General features: G+C 33.3%; 3 protein-coding genes across 12 annotated transcripts in view; 1 reads left to right on the top strand and 2 right to left on the bottom strand.

Moving 5' to 3' along the window:
• Positions 1-5,928, bottom strand: part of LOC138710789 (protein PRRC2C-like) — a 141,037-nt gene extending 135,109 nt beyond the window's left edge. For all 6 annotated transcript variants that reach the window (XM_069841899.1, XM_069841900.1, XM_069841901.1 and 3 more), the window contains exon 1: positions 5,769-5,928. The gene's annotated coding sequence lies outside the window, so the exon portion shown is untranslated. The remainder of the gene's footprint in view (positions 1-5,768) is intronic.
• A 270-nt stretch (positions 5,929-6,198) lies between these two features.
• Positions 6,199-19,725, top strand: LOC138710792 (peptidyl-prolyl cis-trans isomerase-like 3). Of its 4 annotated transcripts, none has more exons than XM_069841908.1 (5): positions 6,199-6,401; positions 9,342-9,416; positions 11,515-11,676; positions 17,936-18,054; positions 18,149-19,725. In XM_069841908.1, the coding sequence occupies exons 1-5, from the start codon at positions 6,399-6,401 to the stop codon at positions 18,273-18,275; spliced, it is 486 nt and encodes a 161-aa protein (XP_069698009.1). In that variant the 5' UTR covers positions 6,199-6,398; the 3' UTR covers positions 18,276-19,725. The 4 variants fall into 4 exon arrangements, with proteins under 4 accessions (XP_069698009.1, XP_069698010.1, XP_069698008.1 ...); XM_069841909.1 differs by having other exon boundaries at positions 6,199-6,427; XM_069841907.1 differs by having other exon boundaries at positions 6,200-6,498.
• Positions 19,323-25,227, bottom strand: part of LOC138710791 (sarcosine dehydrogenase, mitochondrial-like) — a 37,009-nt gene continuing 31,104 nt past the window's right edge. For both annotated transcript variants that reach the window (XM_069841905.1, XM_069841906.1), the window contains one exon: positions 19,323-24,866. In XM_069841905.1, coding sequence (XP_069698006.1) covers positions 24,689-24,866 — 178 coding nt within the window. In that variant the 3' untranslated portion in view covers positions 19,323-24,688. The remainder of the gene's footprint in view (positions 24,867-25,227) is intronic.

The raw sequence follows: 25,227 nt of genomic DNA, 5'->3' as shown, positions 1-25,227 counted from the left end.
GTTCACCGTGCAGTGATGAAGCGTTTCCCACATAACTAAAAAACTATCCAACATTCTGTGATGAAATTTTTTGTGTCTATTTATGCATGTCATATCTACAATGTGATCCAAGATCACTTCTCTACCTTTGATAGATTTTCTGATAAAAAATAGGCTAAATTCATTTTAAAAAAAAGGTCAAATATCAGTATTTTCTTATAAGTTAACACAAAATAAAAAAATTATTATTTATTAAGGAATGTAGTTGAAAGAGCATGATATTGTAAACCTGAGTTTCAGCAATAAAAAAGAGAGAATGTGAAAACGTTAACAACTTTATGAGCTGTGAGGGAAAGCTTCATCACTGCACAGTGAACTGCCAATGTTTTGAATTAAAATATATATATATATATATATATATATATATATATATATATATATATATATATATATACATATATATATATATATATATATAAATTTTTTTTAAATCGTAAATTTTTTTTTTTCATATAGCAGGACAGTGTTTTACACATACTAATTTTCATTATTGTACAAGATACGGTAATGGAGGGAAAAAATGTTGAATATTTCCAAAATTTTACTGCTGCAAGCTGTACCTAACCCCTTAAAAAAGAAACACACGTGCATACTCTCTCCCTCAGGTAGTCGTGTTCTGTTGGCTTATATGATGGGAATGTGGAGCGCCCATCCTGAGGAAGATGAGCTTCTAGAGGGTGCAATGGAACACGAGGGTACAACCACTTGCCTCCCACCAACAAATTTTGTTAGGCAGAATTAGAGTGGGGTTTGTCTGTATAGAAACATTAGATTACAGTCCTTCCAACAATTAGAGAGAATTCCTTACCTAAAAAGAGATCACTGTTCAACATTACCTATTTTACTTTAGTAATCTCACAATGAAACCTTTGTTGGATTGTGGTTTCTTTCTTTGCCAAAAACCTTACATTTTCATTTCCTTCTAATCTACAATGAAAAAGTAGGCCTATCCATTGTAAAGCAACTATGTATTTTAGTAGAAAATTAATTTTGGCACACACGCGCACGCGTCCACACACACACACACACACACACACACACACACACACACACACACACACACACAACATAATACAGAATTTGATATATGAACAATAGCACATTAAAAGCAAGTACATAAGACTACTGTATACATCAAACATAAACATAAAAAAAGCACTTTTTTCACTTAGCTGTAAATTACAGCATTATATTCTATCATTGAACTGCTTATATCAAAATGTTTCATGCTGTACATGAAGTCAAATATTGAATCTTGACAGTTATTATAGGCCTACACACAGATAGATTTGAGATTTTCATTTTCAACTGAGAATGTGTATAATTTTCCAGCGAATCTATGGACAAAATTACAATAGGCCTATATTTTATATGCACGCATTTTAAGAATATGCACTATAGACCATACCCGACTGCCTACAATGAAACACCTTCTGCAATGCTTCCCACATTTCTGTACAGAATGCTTTACTGTGCCTTGCAAATGCTTGTGACAGCCACGCAGTGTAATGAGTGTGATTTTTATTGTGGAAATATCACTTTAAGTAACTTTCATACAATTACGAAAAATACAAAATATAAGAACATAAGAAATATAACATAATTGTCAGCTGTTTATTCATAAATATGTATTAGATAAATTCAAGACAGAAGTTACAGCATCTACAGTTGCAAAAATACTAATGTTCAAACAATTTATTCCTTATTTGTAACAACTGTTTCTACAAAGTGTTGTAGAAAAAGTAACAAAGCAGACAGACATATTGTTTGATGAGATACAGGTCTCAGTTAAATAATGCACAGATCACTAATGTAACACAAAGGTTTGTATCGGTACCTACTTAACAACAGTGGCGAGGTGTGTATATATATAAAATACGAATAAATGCAACAATATACTTTAAAACACTATTCTTCTGAGCAAACTAATGCAACAAGAATACTCTTGAATTTCTGTTACTCCACGTTTATGTTATACAGAATGCGCAGTCATCTATATTACTTCTATTTTAACAATGGTACATTTTATAGAACGTTACACCATTATGACATTGTGACAGTATTATGTTATTAACGTTCGCAGATCACATGACAGTGTGCTGTCATCTCTAAAGAAAATTCAATGGATTTTTAACTAGTCTACTTAAATTAAATAGTATTCAATAGGAAAATTAGGATACCGGTTCAATATTGTGGCACCAATGCTAAGAACACAAAATGTAGGAAAATAAAGTACAGGACAGAAGTAAAAATGAGATTTGAGATGTTTCTTCTGTGGCAGCCAAGATCTCACTCCACTTGCCCCAAATTGGTGCTTTCTCAAATACTATGTGAAAATAATCCTGCTCCTCCAGGATAGCCTATAAAGAACGCATTCAGAATTTAATGGAAGTATTAGGTAAATAAAATATCATCTATGTGGAGACGTACTAACCAGTATATACAGAAAATAAAGATGGAACAAAATGTTCCATATACAAGGAAGTCCAAAGACAAAATGTTTTATATACAAGGAAGTCCAAAGACAGTCTTCCAAAAATCGCGTGACGAACAAACCAAGGATCGGTGGAATCTTAGACCTGACACCTCAAAACCTTTCGAGCTGGCAGAATTTTCAACTGCCTGCCTCATAATAAAACAGCACCAGTTGAAAAAGACAGAACTTCATCCCAAATTACATGGAAGAAGACAATGGAAAAGAAAATATTCTCTCTTTACGAGACAGAATTCCTACCTAACCCTGTCTCATTAACAGTAGAGGTACTACTCACTGTCAGTGGGGCAACTTATCACTAATCTAACTCATCAAATTCTACTTAACCTTGTCACAGTGGGCTATTTTTCACAGTGGGTCAACTTCTTACTATGGTATCTTAATTTATTCACTTAATCAAACTCTATCTAACCTTGACACAGACAGTGAAGCCACAGACTTAAGTATCTACTGGTAACTACTTTTCAACTGCAACTGTTGGCAACACACAGGTAAATACGGTAGAATTGTTTATAATGAACAGGTGCAAAATCGAAGTTACCCTATCATAGTCTAGTAACTTACTTACTGGCTTTTAAGGAACCCGGAGGTTCATTGCCGCCCTCACATAAGCCCGCCATTGGTCCCTATCATGAGCAAGATTAATCCAGTCTCTACCATCATATCCCACCTCCCTCAAATTCATTTTAATATTATCTTCCCATCTACGTCTCGGCCTCCTCAAAGGTCTTTTTCCCTCTGGCCTCCCAACTAACATTCTATATGCATGTCTGGATTCGCCCATACGTGCTACATGCCCTGCCCATCTCAAACGTCTGGATTTAATGTTCCTAATTATGTCAGGTGAAGAATACACTGCGTGCAGCTCTGAGTTGTGTAACTTTCCCCATTCTCCTGTAACCTCACCCCTCTTAGCCCCAAATATTTTCCCAAGAACCTTATTCTCAAACACCCTTAATCTCTATACAAATCTGGCTTTCAGGTAGTAGCTCCCTGTAAAGCAGGTTTGAATAATTTCAAGGAAAAATTGTTCCGGGGCCAGGTATCGATCCCGGGACCCTTCGCTTAGCGCGCGAACTACCTGAAAGCCATATTTGTATAATACATTCGTTACTGGAGGTACATTAACAGAAAGCCACAAATTAAGTCACATAGTATTTGTATGCACTCATAATTGAGTTCTGGCGTCTTGTCAGCTCATTTGAGTTGTGTGGATACAAAGGAAACATTGTGAGTGTCGTGTATAGTTCCTGGGGTAGCTCAGTCGGTAGAGCTTTCGCGAGCTAAGCGAAGGGTCCCAGGATCTATACCCGGCCACGGAACAATTTTTCCTTGAAATTATTCAAACCCTTAATCTCTGTCCCTCTCTCAAAGTGAGAGTCCAAGTTTCACAGCCATATAGAACAACCGATAATATAATAAATTGTTTTATAAATTCTAACTTTCAGATTTTTTGACAGCAAACTAGATGACAAAAGCTTCTCAACCGAATAATAACACGCATTTCCCATATTTATTCTGTGTTTAATTTCCTCCCGAGTGTCATTTATATTTGTTACTGTTGCTCGAAGACATTTGAATTTTTCCATCTCTTCGAAGGATAAATCTCCAATTTTTATATGTCTTAGTTCCATTTCCTACAATATTCTGGTCACGAGACATAATCATATACTTAGTCTTTTCAGGATTTACTTCCAACCCTATCGCTTTACTTGCTTCAAGTAGAATTTCCGCATTTTCCCTAATCGTTTGTCGATTTTCTTCTAGCATATTCACGTCATCCGAATAAACAAGTAACACTTGATTAAAATCATACATTCGTCAAAATAATGTCACAATTATAAAATGGAATGAACTAATGAAGAAACAGCGCTCCTATCAAGAACTAGAGACCAGATACTGAACTAGCAAGTCCAACAACACTCCATACGTTTGTACATTGTAGACCTATACGGATATTTAAGAGTATTGAATGTGGAATCCTTTATACTGAACAGGCGCAAATTCAGAATTATAGTATTTATAATCTAATAATATTAGATTAAAAACGGACATTCGTAAACATGTCACAATTATAAAATGGAACGAAGTAATGAATAATACCTAGTGATTGAAGATTAATCAGAAAAAGCAATTCCAGTCTTTCTAGAATAGGGGTTCAAACTGATCTAGCAAGCCTAACGTTTGCAGAGACATATTTAAGGGTATTTAAATGTAATATTTATTTGCCACGGAACATGTAAAAGTTTAATATATGATCAATAAAAGAACAATAACAAATTCACTAAACTTGGTCCCACTATTCGAGATGAATTTGTAACAATGCCACAATTGTGTAAAGACACTGCTCTTTTTGGTATTTTAAGATAATTGTTATCAGTGAGGTATACGTATACCGAAATTTTCCCCACACTAACGAAATCACTTCATCAATTTACCACCACACAATAAAATACGAATCAGCAACTGCTTGAAAATGTACATGTCAGAACAAAAATGATAGAAGGTAAGCTATGTATGAATGATTAAGCACTACACTGAATCCCTAAACATTTTTACAAAACGTATTGCACCATTAAGATTCAAATAAATAAAACGGTCTTATTTACAGATCACGACACAATAATTAAACATTTTTAACAATATAAACTAAAATCCTGATGTTTCCAGTGTAAAAATTTAAACCATACTGAAACAGGAATAAATATTCCAGTGTTTTTAAACACTACATCTATGAACTCTTTTGTTTGGACTAGATCTGTACACACCGATGCAAAACAAGAGTACTTGTCACTTGTCATTCATTTCATCATGCCCTACTTGCCTAAATGTTATTTTACTGAGATAACTTAATGCACTTCATTTGACAACTCGAAAAGTTTCAGTTTCGCGTCATATACTACAAATATTCTCTTGCTATAATTTATCATCGTTCGTACAGAGCTTATATAAAACGGTACTTGTCCCAATGCTGAAGCTTTTGGCCTACACCCTAATTAAGACAGCTACTTTTCTAGTGAAATATAATGAATGGAAAAGTTTCATACGTATGTAATACTAGCCTTTAATAACGCAGGAGATTCTGCTAACCCACATAAAATACCAAACACTACATCGTCAATATACGACTAACACATTAGCATAAGACGAAGTGATTGGTATTCGCTAATACACGGCAAACTTGCTAGTTATTTATGATATAAGTACATTACACTTAGGTGTTGTAACATCATACCTTGGTCCGTCCAAATGGGTAAACAATAGACAAATGGAATTTAATCCCTAAGAATACAAATAGTAACGGATGGTTGTAGATTCAAATTTTCTTTCTTCTGAATTTCTGTTTCACTATCTTCAAGATGGCGAATGCGACGGATGTCTTTTGCGATCAATACAATGACGTCATTTTCAAAGTTCATAACATCACAGATATAACACTTATAAATACATGTCTATTTGCTGGTTTTAATATTAAATAAAATTACAAATCTAAAGGCCTTACACCGGTACGTTTGAAATAATTAAATACTGAAACGTAACTCTTAAATAAAATCAAGTAACTTCACTCGACAAGCTTAATAACTTAGTCCCAGAATAAAATAAATGTCAGTAGGATATTACAATGACAAGTGAAATACCTTTACAAGTGAAACGTTGTAGTTGTTTAGATCCCATCATTCCTGTGAACAGTTGGCATCAAATAACTACAAAAACAGAATTATATTGGAAAATGAATAATAAATCTATAAAACCTTGCAGAAAACAAAGGATAGAAATATATTGAAGCATACAGCAGATTTCGTGACATTTATATCTTTATAATTGTAAAGTTATTTGGAGATGCTAGTTTGACTAATTGGTTGCCATGGTAACTGACGCTATGTTGTCGTAATGGTGAACATGTTTGTATTGTGTTGCTGATGGTATTTAATAAGTATCGTATTTTATTCCAGTATCAAAATATGGTAATAATTATATTTACATTTATGAATATTGCAAGTTTAATTTTATTAGATATTGTAATTTTTTGTAAAATCGGTATTTCTCTTCAGATAAGTCTAAAAGGTTATTTTATATTGACAGCATAATCAGAAGGACATTTCAACATTCCTTTGAATCTTGTTATAATTCGGTATATATAATAATATAGGCTAATAAAATTGAAATCGTATTGAAATAGATACATGATTCAGTAACAGTAGCACAATATTACGGTATTTTGATTGTACATATATGTGCATAATTATAGACATTTCTGGCAGTACACTTTCAATATAATTAACTTAATATGAACTTATACTTTTTCCCTACAACTATGCCCTGGAACTTTTTTTCTAACTACATACAGGTCCCATAATCAGGGTAAGAGGTACGACGTGAAGAGTCGTCACTTACTCTACTCTGTTGAGATTGTTATGGTTAGCTAGGTATTCTAAACAACCGAGCACCACTATAACTCCTCCTACTCCTTATGTTATGTTTATGATCTTTATATAGTGGCCTAAGGACGCTTAGGACAACATTGGACAATATCCTGAGAACGATGTAAGTTAGAAATGGAGAAGTAGTGTCAAAGGGATATTGAAAGACAGGAAACAACAAGATAGAGATACTCAAAGGGGAAAAAACTGCTGCTTCTATGTTATTTTACCAGGTCCAAATGTACCTACATTGTTAGTGAGTGACGATAAGGAATGTGGTAGCAGCAACAGATACTGAGTTTTAGCGGTACAAAGAAACATAACACATTTATTACTAGGGACCTGAATTTTTAGCGTCTAGGCTATTTTCATCAAAATTAAAATTATTTTTCTCAAAATTAACATCTACTTTTTTACTCTTTGATGAGCAGTTATAGTTGTTTGCCCCGTTTTACAAAGGAGCATGTGTCTCACAAATTCAACAAACTATGCCAATATACCATAACTAGAATAACTATCTAACTCTGCTGCGATCTCAAAAGCAAATGGGTGAGTAAACCGAAGCGACAGATTTTAGCCAACCCTATATCATTAGAACTTGATAATACATCTTTATTACACAACTTTTAACACTGTGTCACTTCGGAATATGTATTATATGATTTTCTTGTTCGTAAAAGGTCGAAACATGTAAACCAGGTATGATAGAATTTAACATAAGAAAGTCATATAATACATATTCCGAAAAGAACTTGATAATCGATATTACAATATATATCAATTATCGGACCTTCATTATGGATATATAAAATTTATCAAGTCGAATGGGCAATAAATTGATAGAGAGATAATTGATCGACATGTTTTGAATACTTAAAAAGTGCCTTTAATTTTTGTATATATACACAATGCGCTTTTAGCTTGAAAAATAGCATCTTACTGATAAATTACTATTAAACAGCAATTTAAAAATTCGCAGATTTCGCAAATGCGAAATTTTCAGGTCCCTAAGCTTATTTTTTATTACTGAAATCAGAAGTAAACACTGAAATAATGAAACATTGTCTTTAGAGACAATTAATATCAGGTACCCTTCACAAAACTGGCTTCATTTATACATCGATAGATCCTTGATCTCCAGGGAACAAAGTGCAGGTGCAGGTGTTATGTGCTGTCTCTTCTCACTTTATAGATCTCTTGGTTATGGAACAAAAGTTTTGATAGAGAAATTATTGCAATAAATGAAAGTCTCAGGAATCTTCCATGCCACATCAATAAATTTAAAAATGCAGTTATATTGTCAGATTCCAAAGCAGCTATTCTATCAATAGTCTCTAGACATACACCTTCAACTCAAACAGCAGAAATAACTAAAATGCTTTCTCAATTATTAACACTCAATAAAAGAATTGTATTCCAATGGATACCATCCCATTGTGGAATCCTGGGAAACGAGAATGTGGATGCTTTAGCAAAGAAGGGTAGCACTGCTACTTACAGACCTGTTACAAAATCTACGTATTATTCTGTGAAAAGATTTATTAAATCTATATGGCCTACTTAGACTTCAACAAACAAAATTTGATAACACAATCTCAAGGGGAAAAATGGAATTCCCTGCATCATAATCCACAGTTAATTCCCGATTTACCACGCAAATCGTCTGTAGCTGCATTTAGATTGGCAAAAGGCCATGACTGTTTGGCCAAGCACCTGCATAAAATTGCCCATTATGCAATTCAGATTCAAAAAATGGATTCGGAACACCTCAAAATCTGTGCTTCAGTGGCTGATCATGACAATATCTTTGAAAAATATTGGAGTGCAAGAGTAAATGTCAAATGCCTGGCATTAGAAAACAACAACACATTTATTATCAATATCATGCTGCATTGCGGAAAATTAATTATTAGATTTATAAATAGCTGTCTAGCAATAGTTTAGGCCACAATATCTACAAACTGACTTCTCAACAAATAATTTTCAGATTATTTTGTGACTACTTATATCTCATTACTGAATATAACAAGTATAAAATATATTGCAACATAATTTTTGAACAGTATTATAATACATTATATAAGATAACCCAGTTTATTAAAAAAATATGAATGCAATTATAGTAGACCATTTATAATGGTGTTAAGTAATTGCATATTGTTATGGTTATATATTTATTTACAAACGTCACTCCTGCAAATGAGAGTAGCAATTATAAACATTCATTTGCTTTGGTGTCCGTTTTCGTTACTGATTTCAAGAAAATCTTTATCTTTAATGGAAAGGTAAATATATAGGCCTATTATATATTTTAGATTTTTTTATGGACATATAAGATGATACTGTTGCTTTTGCTTATTCATTTCTTCTTGTTTCTTTTTTTTTAGTCCGTTACATTCCATACAGATGTTGGAGACATAAAAATTGAATTGTTTTGCGAATATTGCCCAAAAGCGTGTGAGGTAAGAGGATATGGACCAATAACAATAATAATTGAAGAGTTTTTTGGAAAAACAACCATAGTCCAAAAACAAATTTTCAGGAGAAACAAAAAAACTATCTGGCATGGGTGGGTGATGTTGATACATCTTGCCATTTCTTAAGGTGTAGTAGAAACTTGGGAAAACTGAAATACATTTATTACTTACCGCTAAATTGCCCTATAGAAATACAAGACGTGTAAATGCAGGTAACTGGACAATGGTTGCTTTAAGAAAAAAATACTCTGTTGTGGCTAAAGCATACCTCTCCTTTAATCTTTTTCTTTATTATATCCTGTTTCTTTTCCTTTCTTTGCTTACGTTTCTTCAATGGGTTCATTTCTGCACCTAAAAATGGCTCCATTAATTAATACAATTACGTGCTAAAGTATTTTTCACTGAGATGGCTTTTGCTGCGTACATAAGAAGCAGTACTGCCAATCTACTACAGTTTAAAATTGTATGGATAAATGTTTGAAGCTTATATGAATGAGATATTTGTAAATGCTGGCCAGTGGCAGTTTCTGTGGGGAGAGAAGGGAGGAACGTCCTCCTCACATTTTTCTTCTTTTGAAAGTAAATATCAAATGAAATATATGCCTTGAAATTCGAAGAAGATTCGATAATTTTTAAGTTCACAGCTATAAGTAAACCTTGGTTGATCAAGTTTTAAACGACGCGCGCTCATGTGCTGCTAGAAAACTGTGAGAAAGATGCGAGATTGTTTGTGTGGAGGAAAGTCAATCCATTCCTCCTTTCCTGCAGTTAACACACATAGACAACAGCGCACTAGCGGCCAGAGAAAGAAGCAGAGTTTTAAAGCAAGCGAATGAACAGTTAGGGAGGAGATCCTCTTCTGAATCAGCGCATGAGCGGGAAATAGAAACCAACTGGTCTTGCAGCAAACCGCAAACTCGCTACCGCTGCCATCTAACGATGCTGCATTCAACCAGACTACAACACATCTAGAAGGAGGCACAATAAAAACAGTTTTAACGCAAAGCTATGACACCAAATAAACTTTTTTTAAATTATAAATCAAAATATATTATTCATTGCATTTTATATAAGCTATTACTCACGGTTTGAAACTTTCGAGGATATCTGAAAGTTGAAGTTAGATTTATATAAAACAAAGAGGAAGTAGTTCTACATTAGTATCGCAGATCTTTTTGGCCCCTGAAATTCACTTCCATTCATTGTCTACTAGATAGGACAACAACCAAATTATCAGTTTTGTACAAATATATTTGAAATTGAAAGCACTCCAAACTACATTATTTTTAACACAAAAAAATTAATCGGCCACCTGCAATTTTGAGCAATAATGGTAGTATGCTTTATAAGAACTGACATTCTTCAAAAACATGTGATACTGAACTTGTAAAATGTACATGTGGCAACACAGACCATGTGAGTGGGTGCAGTATTCTCGCTTTCCTAACAGAATATTTCCCATTTCCACTTCAGTAAAACGGTTCTGGTTATGTGTTAGTAGCTGGTCTCTTCCAACACGTGTGATGCTGTGGTGTGCGCTAAAAATGCTGCGAGTTTGTGAATTTCCTTGTAATTGTTAATGTGCGCAATTATTCAACAATGAATGGAAGTGAAAACATATTTGGACAATTTAGGAAACTCAGTTTACAAGAACAGATAATTGCTATACGAAGGAGAAGGCTAATCCTAACACTACCTGGTGTTACATGTATGCATGTAGGCTAATTTGTAGCATGTTTCTCTCAAGAAGGTGTCATTTTGCGCTGTTAACTTCTTTCCTCCTCTTAAGAAATATGCAGGAGCCGCCACTGATGCTGGCCATTTTCATAAAAAAAGTCCTTGGACTATGGTTGTTTTATGAAAACCGCTGAAAATTTCCACTCCTATAACATAGGACTATGGTGTTTTTTTTTTTTCCATTAACAATTAATGCTTAATATCTCAAATTTGCTTTTTTTTTTTTTTTTTTTTTTTGGACTATGGTTCTTTTTTTTTTAAACTCCAATTGTAAGATATATATATAAAATTATAATCATAAGGAACAAAAGAATAGTAAGTGTAACTTCAGTTTCTTTCTACACAGAATTTCCTTGCACTTTGTGCAAGTGATTACTATAATGGCTGCCTTTTTCATCGTAACATAAAAGGCTTCATTGTCCAAACTGGAGACCCAACACATACAGGAAAAGGTGGAAATTCTATATGGGGTCGAAAATTTGAAGACGAGTTTAAAGAAGATTTGAAGGTTGGTATTCTGATGGTCTAGCGTCCCCCTCAAAGTTAACTCTGTCCCTCCTACTCCAGATACAATTAATGAAAGTGTAGCTAAAACTTGCTTCAGAACACTTTCAACCCAATTTAGCCTACTCAGTAGGATACTTTAATTATAGTTTTATTTACTTCACAAATTTTCCTTAGTAATTGCTTCACAGCTTGTCCTCCTTCTTGCATATATTTTTTTTTTCTTTTCATTTAACAGTGAGTACTGTACTTGACTTCCATAATTATTTTCCCAAACATCCCTATCTGTAGACGATGCACCGAAGTCATAGTTTCTTCTAGTCGCCCATAGGCATTATCTTTGGTGCACCATGGGAGGCAAACTATATAGTACCATATATATTTTTTTCATCTCCTCCTTTAGGGCATCAACAAATGAAAAATTAATCATATTCTGTTCACTACTAATATTTAGGCTACTATTAGAAATATTTGCTTTGACTAGTAATAATTACAGCCCGGAATTTTAGGTGCTAAAAGTTAAGAATGACACTGAGTGTAGGTGAATAAATGTGGTGCCCATGAGGAGGGTTTTAAGTCTAGTTCACAGGAGTCTGATATGTAATAATAGACAACAGAGTCAAAAGGACTGGGTAACGAATCTTGTAAACTGTACACTAATTTGTAAGTGGTATTTAAGAGGATTAGAGACCTTTAACAGTACCAAAACGAAAATATTGAATGACAAGAATGACGTGTCAAAGAAGTGGGGGCTTGACTTCTATTTTATAAACTATACCGAGGAACAATATTAACTTTTAGCACCTAAAATTCCGGGCTCAATAATAATCTACTCCTGTAACAATTTCGATTTTATTATTATGAAACTGAATATTTCATATTGGTTCAATCAAATACTCTACAAGGATAATACCGGAAAGTTCACGGTAAAAGTGGCGAATGACTCGCCAGTGCTATCTAGCGGCAAGGATTGTAGGCAGCAAGGATGACGTGACGAATACCCCGATGAACTGTGATTTGAGCTTTGTTCTTGAACAAAGACGTCATGTCGTAAGGATTATTCTCATTATAGTTGCACATAATGTCAGTTAAATGTTGAATTCTTTCTCTGGGTTTTGTAAAAACTACGCCTAGCAAAATATGCTACAGTAAATCTTTCTTTAGATTTCTAAAAGATAGAGATTGGGAGTAGTCATGTAAACACCAGCAGAATATTACTTTTCTGTTACAAGATTATTATTATTATTATTATTATTATTATTATTATTATTATTATTATTATTATTAACTTATTATTATTCTGCAGTTATTTGCTTTTATCCTTTAGGTGTGCCATGCTCATATGGGTAAATAAACGCAAAAGACACACGTTAGTTAGCAAGGTTTAATAGGTCGCGTCAGCTACTATCGCTATTTGCATCCTTATCTAAAATGCTTTAAGAATTAAAACACAAACAATATCATAAGCAAAATGCGAGCACCAACTATACAGAATATATTCAGATCACTTTTGATTATCTGACTTCAATAACCATAATTTGAAACATTAGGGGTAAATAAAAATAGAATGTCATAAATTGGAAAAGTTTACTGGAGTTTCAAAGACTGTTAATTTTTAATACTCTGCTTTTAATAACAGACTGAATATAACAGTTATTACTTCAATGAATTTAACAGCTCCTTCTTCCGAAACTATGAGTCAAAATCAAAGCACAATGAAAAAAACCGCGAAGGTCCCAAAGAAACATTGCATCGAGGAGACTACGGGTTTTCTGATATCAGACACAAATGACAGACGATACTCCTCCATCATGTAATTAGATAGTGCAGTAGCAATGACATAGGTATTCCCTATGTTAAAAAAATGCATAAATCTACTTTACATTGTTCATACAAAACAAAATTTCTTTAAAGTTTCTCAGTATAAAAATTGAAACTCTTTACTTTTCTTAACCAAGTAGTGTGTCTTGGGATGTGTAACATAAAAATGTGAATTGTTGATTTTGTGAAGTGGACTCTTTTTTTTCATAATAAGTGATTCAGGTAGTTATTCTGTCAAATAATTTGCCTAGTCCTACACTTTAAAGGCATTATTCATATTTCACTAAATTAAGTTCATTTTTTACGGTGCAAGAAATCTAAAAGATAAAAAATTGTTCAAGATAATGAATTCATTAGTCACAACTCTGCTTAAAAAGAAGGAACTAGGGAGACGATATTCCAGTTACGACAGAAATTTTTCCGCAAATTTCCTTTAATGTTCACCTCAAGGCTAAAATTTTTAAGAAGAAAATTGTTTACCAACAATTAGATCTCTCAAAAATTGACTTCATGAATTCGGTATAGGCCCCGGTATAAATCGCACCATACAATTAATTATTTTTTTAATCCAATGCCACCAGGTTGTCTTTCGACATTTCTGGTCTTCTCTCCTGGCTGTGGCTTAGTTGTAACCCACTTCTGAGGTTGGGGCGCCTGGAAGGTGGAGTTACATTACCCCGATGATGTGATAAGATGATTATGATAATGGGGTGCCAGGAGAGGTCTTAAATCTAAACTTAACCTAAATTCCAGACCATGGACGAACACAGGAATCCCCTTTAAGGAAAAATTCCTGTGCTCTAACCGGGAATCGAACCCGGGACCTCATGAACTATAGCCAGAAGCTCTGACCACTAGACCATGAGGCTGGTCATATATGAAAAATAAAATCCGATATTCTACCATTGAATGAAAGGTTGTAATTTATTGTTGAAGATAAAATGTCTTTGGAGAAAAATATAACTTATAATGCTAAAACAGATACTTTGAGGGATCCATTGAATTAGGTATAGATAGGCCTAATCAACAAACTTCAACTGACGTAAAAATTTCAGAAGTGCCATTTGCAAACCAAGCATTGGTTTTCATTATTCGAGGAATGTACAAAATTTTAAGGCAAACTATAAGTTATTTTCTAAAAAAAGATACTATGTCTGCAGAGATTTTAATATCACATCTGCTTGATGTAAAAGATAAAATATAAGATACAGGCTTCATCCCTAAAGCAGCGACTGTGCCAGTATCTTCACTGACAAACATTTCAATGTGCTAATAAATTGTTACATCAAAAACAAAATGTATAATCATTAGCTAAGAAACGAAATACGCAATGTATGAAAGTTTCTAAAGTCATGCATAACTAAATCAAATACAAGAATTATCTCATATCATTTTTATTTCAATAAATTTGTAACTTCTTATTAATGAATTTAAATACTATTATAGTCACAATCATGCCATGGTATGAAAGAAAAATTTCACAACCTCAAGCGGGAATCGAACCTGCGACTTCCTGTTCTCCGGTCAGGCGCTCTACCACTGAGCTATCGAGTTCATCTCACGCCAAAGGCTTGGAATTATCCTTTCATAATGGCGACTCTGTTATAGAGTACTGTCCATAGCGTCTGATCTAGTCAGCACTGCTTATGGGTTGAAAGAAATTTTACAAATGTAATCTCCATCTTACGATGTTTGGTAACGTATACACGTCCGTTGATGTGACATATTAATGAATTTAAATACTATTATAGTCACAATCATGCCATGGTATGAAATAAAAATTTCACAACCTCAAGCGGGAATCGAACCTGCGACTTCCTGTTCTCTGGTCAGGCGTGAGACGAACTCGATAGCTCAGTGGTAGAGCACCTGACCGGAGAACAGGAAGTCGCAGGTTCAATTCCCGCTTGAGGTTGTGAAATTTTTCTTTCATACCATGGCATGATTGTGACTATAATAGTATTTAAATTCATTAATATGTCACATCAACGGACGTGTATACGTCACCAAACATCGTAAGATGGAGATAACTTCTTATTAATTTAAAATGTTGTCAACTTCGTGACTCTAATTAATGCTATTGCTTTATATTTTCTTATTGACATCAAATGCACACCTCTCCGTTTTTCCTTACGTAACCCAGCACGCCTCAAGGAGTGTATAACAATCTAAGCTGCTAGATAGCAGCACAGTCACTTTTCGCCGCCGCTTGCAATGCTAAACAGGAAAGCTTTCCAGTATTATTGTTAGAGAGTATTTGGTTCAATATATATATATATATATAATTATGAAGCGTGCATAGTAAATTCGTGTGGGGCATAAGGAATAAAGGAGGGTTGCTCAACTTGATTAAGTTCTCCTCACTCAAATTGAAAAAAGCTGGCAACATCTTATAGCTTATGTACGTTACAGACTCTATACATTCATTTGGGGTAACTTTTTATCAGTTTCTAATTTCGTTTGAAGCATTTGTTGTTCTATATCTTTTTAATGTCTTTGTGCAAGTTATTGTTTGTTGTTTAGTCAACTGTCCGAAGATAGGTCTGAACCTCACAAGTGATATCAATATGGCACCACTTATAAGGCATAATTATTTTAATTTTGTTTCCATTAAGAAGGGATCCATTTGTTTGCAGTATTTTTGTACAAATAGTAAACAGTTACATATCGCTTGTAACATTTAGCCAGCGATATGGAAAACTAATGACTTAAAACGAAATTAGAAAGTGATACATAATTAGTCCAATTGACTGTGATGTTATAAATCTAAAAGTGGAAGTGAAATAATTCTGCATATTTTCAGAGCAAATAGCTCATGTTGTATGTAACAAACGTAACGTTTAATACTGTATTGGTGGAAAGTTCATAGTTTTCCCAGAAAAAAAAAAATTTTTCCCCAATGTTTAATACCCTCTTATTCAGTAAGTACTGCGAGCAGGATCGTGATTTTTGCCCATATTGATAGAAAATCTAATACATACATACATACATACATACATTCATAAATGTTCTGCCCATGGGCAGGTCTTTCATTGTAAACTCAGCATTCTCCAATCTTTCCTATTTTCTGACTTCCTCTTAGTCTCTGCATATGATCCACATATCTTAAAACTAATAAAGAATCATGTATTCCTTTGGTGTATTTCAATAGCATGGACGGTTTTCCTGTAAATTGAATTTAAAAACCACTAATATCAAGCTACTGAACGATGCAACCAGATTGTAATGCTGTATCATAACCTGAGAGGGAGGTGGGAAGTAGTTCACATAGGAAGAGATCTGAGTTCGTTGACATCTTACATCTGTATTGCGAGAAGAAGGATGACTGTGTTAGTGACAATGTTGGCAGACTTCTGAAACTTCCAACTTAATTTTCTAATTAATCGTGCATTTAATCACGAAATGTAATATAGGTTTTCTATTCATTTAAGTGTACCCTGTCGTCCTTTTCAATCTGCAGGATTATTTCACTTCCACCCTGTATACATAATTTTACTGTTGAGTATAAGCGACTGAAACATTTTCCATTTACTTACCATGTTTAGATAAAGATTCCTCAAAGTATACCTCGTGAAAAAATTATACATTACGGTAGTTTCCTGTTATTTTAGAATGATTGTGGAATAGTGGACTGATAGCAATGGACACGAGATTACTCAGAAAAAAAACTTGATGAATACCATCATTACCCACTTCATATTCTATTTCAACTAGTCAGTATTTAAACTTGGCTACTGCATTAGTTTTTCACACTCGAGGCCGAAGTTAAAATCTTAACATTCCACTAAGTACTGTAAAGTGGGGTGACTTTGAATGCCGAGGTGACTTTGAACAGTAATTTAGTGCCTTTCTAAATTAAATGCTGTACCCTATTGCGAAAAAACTGAACTAGTTTATTGACAACTTAAACAGTTTTATCGCAATTGGGTACAGCATTTAATTTAGAAAGGCGCTAAATTACTGTTCAAAGTCACCTCGGCATTCAAAGTCACTCCACTTTACGGTATCAATTCTTATTTTATCACCAATTCGTGAAGTTTACAGCTTTAAGAATGATTTGAGGTTTCCATAGTGATCATCGTGGTGCGATGTTTTTGAGTAGTTGCACTGTATCCTAGATATGAAGACATCCAATGTTTCGGAGCTACATGTCAGCTCCAACACCAAAGAATATAAAGAAAGAGAAACAGGGAAGCCTCTCTGCTGGATCTGTTACCAAGAGCTATTGACTATGACTTGGTAACAGATCCAAGGATATTTCCCAGGTTCAGCCTCAAATAACAGCCAGCTAGCCAAATTATTTATTTTATGGATTTCTTAGTTTGAGAATATAAACTTAAAACAGGTATATCATTGATGACTTAAAGGGCTGAATTCTTGGGAATGTGTAAACTATATGAGAAAATATGTGTCATCATGATAGTATCTATTTTTTCTTTCAGCATAATGCACGTGGAGTTGTGTCAATGGCAAACAATGGACCTAACACTAATGCCAGTCAGTTTTTCATAACTTACGCGCCTCAACCTCACCTGGACCTGAAATACACTATGTTTGGAAAGTAAGTGAAAATTTCTATTTGTCTTTATTGTTATTAGGTATGTGAAATATAAGCAAGTTTTAGTTGAGTTTGTAATTGTTATAATCTTTTGCAGGGTTATTGATGGCTTTGATGCACTTGATGAGCTAGAGAAGCTTCCAGTTAACCCAAAAAACTACAAGCCGTTAACTGATACTCGAATTAACAGTGTTACTATTCACGCAAATCCTCTGGCTGGATGATTATGGACATGTGTGAAGTTCAAGAATATTGTTCCTTCGGATTTTATCTGTTATTGTGTGACATCAGAAAAGTTAAAAAGAAAAGCAATATTGAAGCATAAAATATTGTGTTAGTAATCCATAAGCTATTTTTAATTCTTCTTCTTAATCCAAAATAGAAACATTTATTTTATGTATTCAAACATCAGATACAGTGACAAAATCATACATGCACAACATGAAACTATACAATTTTATTTTGTTATTTGGTGAAATATAGAACAAGTAGATGCATCAAAAAGTATAATTAAATATTTTGATAAACTCCACAGCATCTGTAATACTTACAACGTAGATTTGATTGCATCTGTTCATTAGTCCGTCTCTCCAACACATCTGTCTTTTCTCCTAAACTAATGGATGGAATTGCTTTACATTCAGATTTACATGTTGATTTATTTAAAATGAAGTTGGCACATGAAATGTCAGAACTTGTACTGAGAAAGGGTTGGTATAATATTTGAAACTCAAATGATAGTTTATAAATTTTCTTAATTATGCAGCATACAGTTGTTGGCAGGTGCATTTACCTGCTGATATGGAGCTGCACTTGGGTTTTTTCCGAGGTTTTCTCCAACACTAAGGCGAATTTCTGATAATGTATGGGGAATCCTCAGTCTCATTTCACTGTCACTAATTCTATTGACACTAAATAACCTAGTAATTGACGAAGTGTTGTTAAATATTTCGAAATTCATATTATTTACTGAACATACTATCTTCCTAAGTATCTCCATAGAATCAGTATTCTTCCCTCATCAAGATATATGTTTAATCACCACCACAATGAAGAAACGAAGGAACAACATTTAGAAGTCTGTGCAACAGTTGAAGAGAAATGGTCTTGATTGCAAAGTACTGGAGAACAAAACTGGTGACGGCTTCAGTGTTAAATGCAGCACATTAATCAACGACATATATCTGTTCACTGTTACCTACATATTTTTCTCTTCCATATTCGTAATTGTGGAGTTACACTGCATTTGCTTCAATCATTAGAATATCTAGTTATTTTCTCAATGTTTTTATTCAATGTGTTTAAATTACAAAAGTAAGAAATAATATACAAGTATATGTACACGATGTTTACATGAAAATGTCCTATTGTTATGCAGTTTGTTCTTGAACTCCCATATGTTTGTAAAATCAAATATTAATATAACAGAATGAGTCACAATAATGTTCTTTATCAGAAAGTAATTGCAGTAATAAAGGACACATTGCATTTTTAAGAGTATTTTATATTGTAAAAGTCCATTAGTCTAATAATATTGTACCGGTACTGTATGTTTTTTATGCTAGATATAAATTTTAGAAAGAATATGTAAGCCTGTAATAGGTATATAGGCTACATTAATGTATGATGGAAAAATATTGACGCAAATAATAAATCCATTTGTGTAGGGCCTAATGTATTATTATTGCAAATTATAAAGCGGTACACGTACACACACATTTCCGAGTTTTTAATGTGTGTTTTGATTGCTGCATACTTCAAAGCTTTCATTTCAAAATTGATTAATTACAATAGTGATATCAGTAGAACTGTATGAAGAGATTTCTTTGTACTGCTCTCGCATAGCCACCTGTATTTAGAATACCATCTGAAATTTTCTTGTAACTTTGTCATATTTTTGTGACCAATGTGACTTAGTCGAGTTATATGTTTCTATGTTCTTACTCGCTCAGGGATTAAAAAAAAATATTGCTTTCATTCATAATAAAAATAATGGGATCAAGAAATGTTCTTGTCAATATCAATCAGTCACTTGAAGATGCCATGCTTAATCCTGTTAATTTAAGTCTATCTATGAAAAAAAAGTATATAAATATTAATTTTTCATATTTAAGAAAATAATTATATTCATTTGTTATTGATTCACTTTATAACACTTAATATTTAACTATAATAAAAGTCTCAAAAAAAAAAAAAAAAAAAAAAAAAAAATTCACTATTAAAATTTGTTAAGGTATATTTGTTGTTTAGTCAACTGTCCGAAGAAAGATCTGAACCTCACAAGTGACACCAAGAAGACACCACTTATGAAGCAACTAGGCCAGGAGATAATGGGATAGGGTGGCCTATTAAGGTATATTACCTTTTCTTAACAAATTTTAACATAATGAAGTTTTTTAAAGTTTTTAGATTTGTATTATATTTAAATAATTATAGCTTTATCTATTAATACAATTTAAATAAATTAGATAAAAGTAAAATGTTTACTTATGCTGACTTTATAATTATGGCCTGATTGCCACTGAATATACATATTGTATATAGGCCTACTATGATGATGAAATGCTTGCTAATATCTCAGCCAAGGGTGCACAGGAAACTGCACACGCAAACTTTTACTCTTCAAAATGAAGCTTTGAAAGAAATTCTTGCAGATGTTTAGCCAATGACATATGACAGGAATTTTTATTTTTTACATTACAACTCAGAGGTGTTTAACAAGGTTTTTCTTTCAAGACAGCCGGAAGCATTTCACATGATTTGTCCGGGCACAATTTTGGGTAGACACTGTGTATACCCTGGCACTACACCTCTGAATATAGTATACTGTCTTTGAGTGTTCTAAGTTAATGGAACATACTGACATAAATACAGGATTCTTCTCAGATTTTCATTTACACTTCTAACTGTACAGCAAGTTAGAATTAATATAAGTGCAATTATTTTGACAGGCAATAAATAAAATCAATATGAATTCAAAATTCCTCTGCAGAATTTTCCTTTTTCTAATCGTTTATCCAGTAATTATCAGTATATCGAGCCAGTATGGTTTTTTAATGAATACAACATTTGCCTTTTGAAAACTCTCAGTGAAAGAATCATTAAGTAAGTTTGCCAGAAATCCCTTCGTCAAATGCACCACAAAAAGACTTCTGTCGATCTATATATTACTTTTAATTTTTTATAGCTTTATTGTTATTTTTTAAATGTTATTTATTTAGTGCAAAAGTACTCCTCATCTAACTATCCCTCTGCTACCACCATTTTGAAGGTTAGATACTCATACAAACACAGTGCTTTTAATCTACTTGGTTAATGAGAGAACATAAACCATTGGTACATTCAAGCTGTTTCGCAAAATAAATGTAATATTAATTAAGACAAGAAACATGACTTTTTTCAGTGTATAAAACACAAAGAGATATGCCAAAATGTATTAGGAATTTTTTCCTGCATTACCGAAATAAATATTTGCACTTATGTTCCTAACTGTTCCTAACATCCTGTAGATGTGTGTGTGCGTGTGTGCGCGTCGGCGTGTGTGTTTTTTTTATGCATACTGGATGTTAACATTAAGAACACTTCCTTTTGTAAACTTTTACGTTTTATTTTAACAAATTGTACAAACAGCTCATGTCTTGTTTCGCATTAGTTCTGAAGAAACTGTTTCCACTTTCATCATTGTATGAAAAATGGCACGACTTGCATTTCATCACCATATCTCTAAAACATTGGCCTTTATGACTGCTTTGTCCCCTTTGAATTATGCAGCAACATAAACAATCACAGATAGGTAGCATATCATCAGTTTAGATGATCAGCATAATACCACCACATTGAGACAACACAGAATAAATACACAAGGGACATATACTCATTTCTTATTAAGAACATTTTCATATTATCTTCCTCTGGGGATTGGACGTGGATCCAGTTTGTTGGCACCCACATACACTACCACTGAATCACAATCGAGGTAAAATTAATTCTTTCATCATTAAAGGAACAATAACTGAATCTTCACACAAGTGTGAAGCAAGCTATAATGACTAACATTGCTAGAGTGTTTTCATAAGCTAAATATTACAATGGTCTATGATGTCAGTTTTTGTTGAGGGCATTATAAACGTATTCTTATTACTGGAACTCTAGCTTCTGTGAGATATTTTACAGTCATATTTTCTCATGTTTTTTAAATTATGACGCTTTATACAATTTTGTTTAATACACTTTTTACACTGAATAGAGAAGAAATTGTTTTTGATAATAGTAATATAATAATACTTGTAAAATTTTTGTACAGCAATGACTCATCTGAAACTTAGGCCCATATTCACCAACGCCAGTAATATGTGCTGTTATCTAAGATTTCTAAAACTCTGATAATACCATTATCTCGGATAACACTCAATTCTGTACCGTATTCACCACACCATTTATTATCCTGATTTTCTAAAACTAAGTTTTCGTTTCAGACTGTGTTTGATCATTAATGAGAAATAATTGACTAGCACCATGTAAACTACCAATTCATTAACAAAATAAACAAATTTACGAGTGTGTGTAGTTAGATGCGTTAAGTTATGACTTATGACCAATGTTGGCCAGAAAAGCAGAAAGAAACCTAATATGACATATGAAGTAAAAAAGCAAATTTGGAAGTTTATGCAACAAAATCCTGAAAATATGCTACAATATAAATTATGCACAATAGTATGTTATATTCAGGATTGCCTGAAATATGCAAAAATATGTACGATTAACTTTGCATATTTGTCATTACAAACATTATACAAATAAGCATTTGCGTACGAATCCTGATCCAAGTGATAAAAAATAAAAAAACACAAGGTGTAACAACTCAATGGAAAATTAACAAAAGGATGATTGACAAAGGTGAAGGTGGAGTTTTAGATAATCTAAAATGTGTTACAACATTAATGTCATTGTAGTCTTGAAAGTGTGTGGCGTGTTCTATTATCCATGTAGGACACCTTTTTTTTTTTTTTTTACATTCTTGGCCATATTCATCGTCACTGTCATTTTCTCTTTCATTAATTAAATATTCCAGTTGTCTACACGCATCTTGTTATTCAGATTATCTTAGTTTTTCTTACTTTATCAGTCAACATTTCTTCGGTAAAGTTTTAAACCGAGATAATCTTGTTGATGAATACAAAGGTAGCTGTTGTCTAAGTTTTTCTTAGCTAAAACCAGGATACACAATTTACCGATGTTGGTGAATATGGCCCTTAAATTAATGGGAGTTTAAAAAGTACAAAAAAGCTAGATGTTAATAATTACAATACTTTGGTCACACACTTTACTACATACGAAGATAAAACTGGTGTGATATGAGTTGACAGGTATGACTGATAACTTTAAGTTTTTAAATCCCACTTTTAGACTACATTTTTTTTTTAACACAGGCCTACTGTGTTTAAATTTTTCATTTTACTTTTATATTTACATTTACTGTAAAACTGTATTCCTATCAAAACTTTCACAGAAGAGACAATGGCATGAATAAAATTCTGTCCCCACATTTAACTATGCCCTGCCATAATATAACTATTTTTCCTTTGTTTAAAATTCTTACAAAGTAATTAATATTATTCATTATATTTCCACAATATGATTTAGTATTAACTTAACACTATTTTGTAGCCTAAAAAATGTAACTATGTTTTCGGACCGTGTTCATGGTAATAAGTGAAGAGGAATGCAGAAAGAAGATTGAGCAGTTTCATTGACAGACAGTGCCATCTCTGGGGTTTCAAAAGTAAAGGAATATGATTTCTGTAAATATGAGTAGGAAATACAATTTTTATTCAACATCTATTTTCATCTATGGAGATGAAAAAAAATTATGGTTTATTTAACGACTCTTGCAACTGCCAAGGTCATATCAGCGTCGCTGGTGTGCCGGAATTTTTTCCTGCAGGAGTTCTTTTACATGCCAGTAAATCTACTGACATGAGCCTGTCGCATTTAAGTACATTTAAATGCCATCGACCTGGGCCGGGATTGAACCCGAAACCTCGAGCACAGAAGGCCGTGCTATACCAACTGCACTACCCAGACCTCTGTGGAGATGATTATGGAATAATTATGCAATGAGAATGGTATAGAAAACTGAAAGATTCGAGAAACTGTCCCAAAACAGTTTTTTTCCAATAGGAATCTCAAACTCTTTTGATGAGAATTCATTGAGAGGATTTAAAACTTTGTTCCGTGCAAGTAGGAGATGAGATTTGTCTGTCTCCATTATTTTCAAAACATTAATAAAACAAATAGAAGACCAAGGCATTCAACGAAACCACTAGTCTGCTTATGAAATGCTTGATCAGAAACTGGTTGTACTCAAAGACCACATATTCCAAATTACGAGGTAACTTAAATGCAGTATTCTTAACTTGCAGCTTATAGATTGTGCTCCATTTCATATAGCATTTATAGTTGGAAGAGTAGAAAACAAAGTTACATATATTTAAAAATGTGAAATCATTATTAAATCAACTCTTATCACGTCAGTACATCTGTGCAAATGTAATTTTACAATGAAGATTGATGATATGATGGTTTAAATGCTCTGTCTGAGTCAGACATCGGCACTATTTGTGAAATGACGCAGGATTTATTGTCTCACTGGTAGTTGTTCATCATAAATTCCCAACGGCCTTTTGCCATTTGGATCAAATGGACTTTTAAAGTGGACAATGGCATCGTAACGTTTTCCCATCACCTCCACTTGATAGTGACCATTCTTAAGGAACTCTTCAGTGACGCGGCGGCCCTCTGGGTGCTTCACATAACTGTACATAATTCAGAATCATCAGAAAGTGTACTATATGAACACATATATGCTCGATGTAAATGCACATAGATTACAAACTTCTAGAGTATGTATGAATCAAGTTTTGAACAGGAACCCATTCCCAGAGAGATGCTGGTTCCAGATGTGCCCTGTCAAGTTAGCAGTTCATTGCTGGCATCACATTATCAATCCATGTCATGATCACGTGAGATCACCTGGCTATGTACTTTTTGCATTTTTTTCACACCACTCCAGGTCATTCTGGAAGGTTTGTTTTCAATAGTCACTTTATTAAATTATACCTCCTGTAACCCCTCCTCATTACTACCTTTTACGTGATTCTCGTGTGAAAACTTTGC

This window comes from Periplaneta americana, chromosome 12, assembly GCF_040183065.1.
Source record: "Periplaneta americana isolate PAMFEO1 chromosome 12, P.americana_PAMFEO1_priV1, whole genome shotgun sequence".
NCBI lineage: Eukaryota > Metazoa > Arthropoda > Insecta > Blattodea > Blattidae > Periplaneta > Periplaneta americana.
This window is presented reverse-complemented; position numbering and strand designations above follow the sequence as displayed.